Source organism: Microcaecilia unicolor, chromosome 14 (genome assembly GCF_901765095.1).
Source record: "Microcaecilia unicolor chromosome 14, aMicUni1.1, whole genome shotgun sequence".
Classification (NCBI taxonomy): domain Eukaryota; kingdom Metazoa; phylum Chordata; class Amphibia; order Gymnophiona; family Siphonopidae; genus Microcaecilia; species Microcaecilia unicolor.
In genome coordinates this window covers 5764318-5773463 of record NC_044044.1, presented here as the reverse complement: position 1 = coordinate 5773463, position 9146 = coordinate 5764318, and the positions used below count along the sequence as shown (strand labels likewise).

At 37.2% G+C, this 9146-nt stretch overlaps 1 protein-coding gene across 1 annotated transcript; it reads right to left on the bottom strand.

The window, feature by feature from the left end:
- Positions 1–5925: 5925 nt before the first annotated feature.
- LOC115458209 (olfactory receptor 1019-like) lies at positions 5926–6543 on the bottom strand. The gene has a single exon (XM_030188069.1). It carries the CDS (start codon positions 6535–6537, stop codon positions 5926–5928), a length of 612 nt encoding a protein of 203 aa, XP_030043929.1. The 5' UTR covers positions 6538–6543.
- Between the last annotated feature and the right edge of the window lie 2603 nt (positions 6544–9146).

Genomic DNA, 9146 nt, shown 5'->3' with positions numbered 1-9146 from the left:
AATCCCATAAAGAGGAGGTTAATTTTTAAACCATTTCTATGGTGCTTTATAAGGGTGGGCAAACCAAAAATATTCATTAAAATATTGTTTTGAGTATTTCATTAACGTGGATTACATTGGAGCATTGTTGGTAATTTAGATCCAGGCTATAGAGTTTGGATGTTTTGCTTTCTTTTTCTCTCATATTAACATATCTTTATTAGAAAATAACACCTCTGTAGGTGTCTCAATTATGCTACCTGTTATAAAATTTCCCTCCACACTTACAACATATACATATGAAAGTAATCTTAATTCAGGATGCCTACATTGAAAATCAAGAAGGCATTTATATGGGGCCCATTAAATAAAGGTAACACAAAGGTCCTTTTACAAAGCTGTGGTAAGCATTAACACATGCTTATCATAGCATTAAATGGATTACATTGGGACACATTGAGGCATCCCATAGTAATTTTGAAATGTGTGCACACAAATCATACTACGGCAAAACGTGGCCTTAGCACACCTTTATGCGAGTTTTTCCTGCATTTTTATTGCAGGGGTAAAATGGCCATGCACTAATTTTACCAGTAGCACACGGCCTATAATGCATGAGTCCCTACTATTTTATAGGCTTTAAGGACTTATATGCTACACCTGAAGTAATTGGTTAGCATGTTGCAAAGTGGATTTGCATAGACGTGCCTATTCTCCGAACCAGATATACCACCATGTCAAAATTTTAATCTAATTTTTTAGCACATGGGTAGTCTGTACACATGGCAAAGTTACCATAGGATGCCTCAGCAGACCCTGTGGTATGTTATTGTTTGCTATGGTAAGCACGTGTTAGAGATTACCAAAGTTGAAAATTATTATTATGATTTATTTTCCACTTTTTTGAAGAAATTCATACAATTTAGTATACAAAAATAATAAGCCAGACAGAGGCAAGAGACAATTACTGCAGCAAAAATAAACAAATAACTGTACACATTATTTATTTATTTATTTTAAACACTCTAACCCGCCTATAAACTAGGGTGTTTCCATAAAAAAATACATACATACCAATGTAAAACAAAGCATTTTTAATTAACAGAAATATAACATAAAGTACTGCTAACATAATCCATGGCATAGTATGCTACACATGGAGAGGCATTTTTGATATGATGCTCTTGCAAAAACAAAAACAAAAAGTCATATCTCAAAATGCCCAGTATAGCACAGGTGTAATAGATCGTCAATATCGTCAATGTTCAAAAATATACCCTAAAACTGTCCACAAATAAGATGCATCACAACCTGATATAGACCTTATCACATAGTCATGTCTGTCAATGAAAAATAACCCTCGGAAAACATCTGTGACGTTTGTGAGCCCGTGACCCAGAGGTAGCTGTGTGAGAATCACTCTACCATCTCTGGGTAGACGGAGTTCCATAAGAGTCAAGAGTATCCCAAAGAACTGGATTGCAAGTGGAAGAGAACTAAGGTAGCTTTATTGGCAGCAGAAGGAATACAAGGCAAAGAGCAAACAAATGGCTCACCCTCCCCCCCCCCCAAAAAAAAAAACCCGAGAGTGAACAAAAGCAGCCTACCTGTGCATCTTAACAGTAGCTAAAGCAAAACAAAAACATACAGCATACAATAATGGCAAAAAAAGAGGGCAGACAAGCTGAACAAAAGGCCCGGCAGAGCCCCGCCCCAGCAAGACAATGGAAAGCAAAGGGCACTAGCTGGAAGCGATAACATCACTGGCAGTCAGGGGGCATGCGATGAGTGGAGGAGTGGCCTAGTGGTTAGGGTGATGGACTTTGGTCCTGAGGAACTGAGTTCGATTCCTGGCACAGGCAGCTCCTTCTGACTCTGGGCAAGTCACTTAACCCTCCATTGCCCCATGTAAGCTGCATTGAGCCCGCCATGAGTAGGAAAGCACAGGGTACAAATGTAACAAAAAAAAAAACTACAGTGTAATAAATTTAAAACAAATCGGAGACTCTGAAATTTGTTGCCGGAGAACGTGGTGAAGGCGGTTAGCTTGGCAGAGTATAAAAAGGGGTTAGACGGTTTCCTAAAGGACAAGTCCATAAACCACTACTATATGGACTTGGGAAAAATCCACAATTCCAGGAATAGCATGTATAGAATGTTTGTACGTTTGGGAAGTTTGCCAGGTGCCCTTGGCCTGGATTGGCCGCTGTCGTGGACAGGATGCTGGGCTCGATGGACCCTTGGTCTTTTCCCAGTGTGGCATTACTTATGTACTTATGTACTAAAGGTTCATTCTGTCAGGACTCTCATTTGATATTAGTGTGCTGATATCTTTCTGGGACTTGTTGGTTGTTGGATATGTTTAAAATTTGGATGTTCTATATTAGGTCTGGACTTTTAGGGCTCTGTTTATTAAGTTGTGCTACTGTTTTTAGCATACGCTAAAAATTAGCACATGATAACGCTAGAGAGGCCCATATAAGTTTCTCTAGCGTTAGCATGCACTAATTTTTAGTACCTGCTAAAAATGCTAGCACGCTGTTCTGCCCTAGTTTTACAGTCTGCCTCACTGACACAGACTACTCAGTAATTACTGTGGATTCTTTTGGATTCGTATTAGGTAAATGAGACTTTTATTAGAGGTCCATTATTGTCTAAGATACACAATGATTAAGATATATACACAATGATTAAAATATTTAACTGAAAAGAAACAATCATTACATCACTGGTTCCAACATCCAAGCAATGCTAGGAGTCTCTTGACCAGGAAAAGAAGCAATAATACATTATACATAAACAATACCTATACATACATCATTACTGGTCCTTAATCTCTACATCCAGTCTCTTTACATCAGCTGGGGGGGGGGGGGGGGGGGGGGGGGCTGTTCACAGCGAAAGCCAGGAGTCCTTTTTTACCAGGAAACATAGTTCTCTGCGCAGTATGTACGTTACTCACAGATGAGCTCCAAATTTCTCTGACAAAAAGTCCCCTTCTTATTAGGCTTAGAACTCATGTTCAAAGTTAAGGAAAATTACAGAATGCTTGAGAATTTCTCTGTTTTGGTAAACAAGCCTTACAAAATATGCTTTAATGTGGGAATGTGGTCACATGTTTCTCAGTCCAGGTGACCAGCCTGAGCTCAAAACATGCTCCACCTCCCTCTTCACATACCAAATTGATAAAAGCCTTGTCTTATCTTCTTCTACATTCCAAATCATTTTCACACAATACAGAATACACAATCATTTTAATGAGTGAGTGCAATGCCGGTCACTTAAATAGAGTTGAAAAGCAATTTCTAATATCCTTTCATTACACATGCCTATAGTGCGATTTAGTAAACAGGGTCCTTAATGTTTTATAATTTTGTATGTTTTTATATATTCCCACTATGATATATGCGGGTCCAGTTTGAATTTCATGACAAACTATTAAGTTTTATGAGTGATATTAAACTAAATTAAATTTTCTGATAATAAAATTTAAATATAACTAAGAAATAAACAAAGGTTACGATAAAAGGGAAACATTGATGAATTTGGCAAGTCACAGGATTGTATACGTGTAAAAAGAGCTGCTGTTAAAGCCCTTGCACAACTTAATTTACCCATGTTTTTCCTTGAAAGTTATTGAACAAATCTTGATCACAGGGCTTGTTGATTGTGGACATCTTATTTCCCCCACTGTGATAAAAGAAAATTTTGGACTATATATTGTGATTCCCCCTAACTACTGACAGAAGCATAACTGATAATAATTTACAACCTGAGTGCATAAATCTTTTGGCCCACCCATGCACCTCTTAGGTCTATGTCCATCAGGTCCATGCCCCACTAGGTCCATGACCCTCCCATGTTCATTCCTCCCAGTTCTATGCCCCCTAGGTCCATGCCCCCCTGTCTATGCCCCTCCCAGGTCCATGCCTCCCCCATGGCCATGTCCCCTGGCAGATGCACACTATGGATGCTGCATGATCAATTTGAAGAATAGCAACTCCTCCACATGGGTGGAGTGGAGAAGTAGCCTTGTGGTTAGTGCAACAAACTGAATTCTGGGGAACTGGGTTCAATTCCCACTGCAGCTCCTTGTGACTCAGGACAAGTCCACCATTGCCTCGGGTACAAAAACTTAAATTACGTTCCCACTAGGGACACAAAAAGTACTTGCATATACTCCCAAATTTTATATTGTGCACCTAGAGATCCACAACAAAATCGGCATGAATTTTATAACAATGCACACAACTTAATTGGCTTAATAAGCTAATGATCGTTGATAACAGCACTTAACAAACAATAATGAGCACTAATTAAAATTTAGGCAAAAAACTCACTAAGCATATTCTGTAATGAAGTGCGCCGAACTTCTAACACTCACAGATAAAAAGAGGCATGGTTATGGATGGGGAAATGGGCGTTTCATAGGCGTTCTGAAATGTACGCGTGTACATATAGAATATGGCCCAGTGCAAGTAAACCTACATGCTGGGATCTATGCCACATTTTCATTGGTTTAAATGGATGCGCTTAGATTTATGCACTGAGATATAAACTAAGTGTATTCTATAACCAACGCCTAAATCTAGGCGCCAATTAAAAAATACACTCAGTCGGCACTGATTTAAGCTCTGATTTTTTAGGCACCATATATAGAATCTCCTCCAAAATGTGTACAACCCTGCATATATCAAGTAGCAGTAAAGAAATTAACATAAGAACATAAGCATTGCCATACTGGGATAGACCGAAGGTCTATTACGCCCAGCATCCTGTTTCCAACAGTGGCCAATCCAGGGTATAAGTACCTGGCAAGATCCCAAAACAGTACAATACATTTTTTGCTGCTTATCCTAGAAATATCAAAATTATAAAGAAATGGCACCGCACCAGCCAAATTCTATTGAAACATACACAACTAAAGAGTGGATGGGGCTTAATCAGCTGTATGTATCATTATTAGATTAGAAGGAAGTGTCTCATACAGTCACTAAAGCACCATTATAGTGTGCTGTATCGAAGCATATGTTTATGTGACATTTTCTAATCATAGACAACCTCCAACCTCCGATAGTGCAAACAATTGCTTAATCAGTGTCCTCAAAAACTTAATCCAAATCAAAAACCGTGAAATCAATTTTTGTTATTTTTATAAGCACTACCGGTGTACATGAAGCTTGAAAGGTATATATATCAGCAGGAAAACACTTATCTTAACATTGGATGTTCAATAATCTTGTTGTGATTTAAACTTCCTGTGTTTTCAGTTCTCTGTAGTAATTTTACGTTTTAAGTCCGGTATATGCCAAGTCCCGACAGGAGCCTGTTTCGCACTTCCATGCTTTGTCAAGGGACAACTTTACACATACTTTAGTAACAACCGGCACCAGCAGAGAACTGAAATAAGCAGTGGGTTTTCTCTATCGTAATAATGGCTTTTGGACTTTTCTTTTAGGAAATTATCCAATCCTTGTTTAAAACCCACTAAACTAACTGCTTTTCCCATATTCTCTTGCAACTAATTCTTGAGTTTAGGTTCATGTTGAGTGAAGAAATATTTTCAATGATTTGGTATTAAATTTACTGCTTTGTAGCTTTATTGCGTGCCCCTGGTCCTAATATTTTTGGAACGAGTAAACAAGCAGTTCATTGTCAACTATTGATTGTCAATGCCAATTAGCTGCAAATTGAACTATACACATAACTATGAGCTGACACACAACTTCACACACTAAGCAGTTATGCACAGGTTTATAGAGTCCAGGAGTTAGGGATCCCTAAAGGGTTTGATTTCTTCAAGTCTGAGCATTTGCACACTAGTGTTCATATAGCTATCCTTATCCAGACTATTGATTTAATAAAAAAATCAATAATAGAAAGATAACAAACATCTTTTTTAACTTTATAGTAAAACAAATCATCAAGACTATTTCTTTCAAAGTATCAGATGGTCATATTACTGACTTGCTTCTTTTTATATTGTTTTCTAAACATGAGATTTCTCAGGGCATTTTTTACATCCTGATTTCTCATGCTATAAATTAAAGGATTTAGCATGGGAATGAGTACTGTATACAAAATGGCAAATATTTTATCTTGCTCTAGTGAAAACGTTGAACTCGGGCTCATATAGATGCATATAATAGTGCCATAAAACAGAACAACAACAGTGAGGTGGGAGGAGCAGGTGGAAAAGGCCTTGCGTCTTCCTTCGGAAGAGGTGATTTTCATTAAGGCGGTAATGATAAAGGCGTAGGATGAAAGTGTAAATAGAAAGGGCATGACAGCTATAAAACCCCCTTCAGAAAGCACTAGTATTTTAAAGTTCTGAGTATCACTGCAGGAAAGTTTTAGCAGCGCATTAGGGTCACAGAAGAAATGGTTAATCTCATTGGAGCCACAAAAAGAGTAATGGGATACAACATCTAAAAAAGGAATCATATCCACAAAACCAGTTATCCAGGAGGAAGCTGCAAGTAAAACGCAGTTCCTTTTGTTCATGAGGAGTGGGTAATGTAGAGGTTTGCATATTGCTGCAAAACGATCATAAGCCATGGCTGTGAGAAGCCAGAATTCTGTGCTTACAGCAATAAGGAACAGGTAAAGCTGTGTCATACATAGAGAAAATGAAATAAAGGTTTTCCCATTGAAAAGGCTCTGTAGCATTGTAGAGACAGTGACTGTTGTGCTCCAAATATCTACAAAGGACAAGTTGCTGAGGAAGAAGTACATGGGTTTGTGGAGATGATGATCAGAGAACATTAATATTAAGAAGCCAACATTTCCCAGCATAGAGATGATGTAGGCTGGTAAAACTATTGCGGAAATGAATACATGAGATTGGTTAGAAAAGCCCAAAATGATGAATCCTTTGGACAAAGTCTTATTCTCTCTCTTTATGGTTTCCATGTTCATGATCTGTTGATATTATAAAAAAGAGAAACATATTGCAGATCAATGAATAATATCTGGTTTACTATACATATGGGATGACAGTGATACAGAATGAATGCCTATCAGAGGTTGAAGCAAAAATCTCATTCAGTTTATTTCCAAGTCTATTGGAACTGTGGCAACTGGTTTAAAATTGTTTCCAGTTCAATGTCCAATAATTTTCACATGCATTTTAATCCATTATTTCCCATAGCAAACATAGTTGGGAAAAGACTAGAGGGGAAATTGTGGAGAAACTGAAGACATACAGTTTTGAAAAGAGTTTGTGAGATCTAAGACCATGTACAGTTAATGAAGGTGCAAGGAAATGGGAAACAGAGGAAGGTAAAGAGAACACATCTCTAATTTTTGAGAGGGTCTAAGCCTCTAGCTCTAACCACTGCTTTCTATCTGCATACAGTAATAAATTAGTGGGTCTACAAATCATTCAGGATACTTAAGATATGAATAGTATATTAGTTGCATGAACGGGACTTCCATTCTCATTTTCCTATATTACAATTAAGCTGTGTTTCGTTGGAAATCTCACTCAAGATCATCAGCTCAGATTCCCATTTTGGCTCAACTCACATCATTGAACAGTAGCTACTCATGAGCTTTAAGTTCTCTTTAGATCAATTCTTACCATTGCTGTGAATAGATATGAGTGGATGGTCTGGTTTCTGGAATCATGAAAAATCTTCCAGATTTCATTGTCTGCTGAGTTAAAAAAAACCTGAAAAAAAATGATGTCAGGTATCCATCAAGTTAGCTTTTGCTGCCAATGCATGCTGAAATGACTAATTTATGCAGACAATAACTAAAAAGGTTGACTCTTCTGAGATGCAGATGGGCAGAAAGAATCACATTTCAAAAGCAATGATCCATATGGATACATTTCTGGTCTATTTTATCATCAGGTATCAGAATTTCAATCATTCATTCTGACTTCTATTTTCTATTCTGGCAGAGAACAAAGTACTTTTATATAGGGGAAATGCATTTTATATTATTGTAAGAGATGTTTTTGACATCATAGTCTTAGATTTGATCATAGGAATGAGTCGACATGAAGAAATATAAAACCTTGCATTTCATACTCATTGAATCCTGTAATGATTTGTAATTCACCCAATAGTTCTGATTTGAGATAAACATGCTTGAAAATATATCCTCACTTTATTTTCTATGTAATTTCTGCTTTATATGGGGTCTGTGTAAATCTAAATCTTAATAACTAAATAATGTCACAGAACACAATTTTCTATAATTCAGAAATAGATATATAATCATACTTACATTTTGAAGTGATCACATTATAGTTCATTTCATCTCAGCATTGTCAGATCAAGAGTTGTGAAGTTAAATGAAATCCAGATGTGTAGTTTAAGAAGAAGAATTAAGCAAACAAATATATTTGAACTGACTACGTTATTCAGTTGCCGCCCACAGTTGCTTCTTCCTTAAAATATTCAGGTTATAAAGAATGTCAAAGCTTCTGGGACATGAAGGTTTGGAACTGAGGGTCATAGACACAGGAACTCACAGGGTAAACAGGAACATTCTCAAGTTTTGTTTAAGTTTGTCTGGTTTGTTTTTCTTCTTAATGAGAGCGTTTAGTTCTAAAGAGGTTTTGGTGACCATTTTCCTTTGATCTGGTGAAAGTTCATAAGTAAGTAAGTACATAAGTAAGTGTTGCTATACTGGGACAGACCAAAGGTACATCAAGCCCAGTATTCTGTTTCTAACAGTGGCCAATCCAAGTCACAAGTACTTGGTAAGATCCCAAAACAGTACAATACTTTTATGCTGCTTCTCCCAGAAATAAGCAGTGGATTTTCTCAAGTCCATTTTAATAATTATTTATAGACTTTTCTTTTAGGAAGTGATCCAAACGTTTTTTAAACCCCACTAAGCTAACTCCTTTTACCACATTCTCTGGCAATGAATTCCAATATAAGCTTGATTTTCTAACAGTGTCTATAGTAAGAAGTTTAAAATGCCATTTTTAAAGCCTATTTTCTAAAGGCAATATAAAGGCAAGTAGGTTTCCAGAGGCTAGGAGGAGAACCTGTAAACAAGAGTTATGCAGGTCCAAGTTGAATATTAGGCAGGACCCTTGTAAGAGCCGGCAGCTTGATACACTCCAGTTAGCCACCAATATTTAAAGCTGCTGCTTGGATATGACCCAGCATTAAATATCTATATGGCTGTCAGCATTTAAAAAAAAA

Excerpts from the sequence above, each read along its gene's own strand:
- LOC115458209 (XM_030188069.1), bottom strand. The coding sequence starts at position 6,537 with ATGGCTTATGATCGTTTTGCAGCAATATGCAAACCTCTACATTACCCA.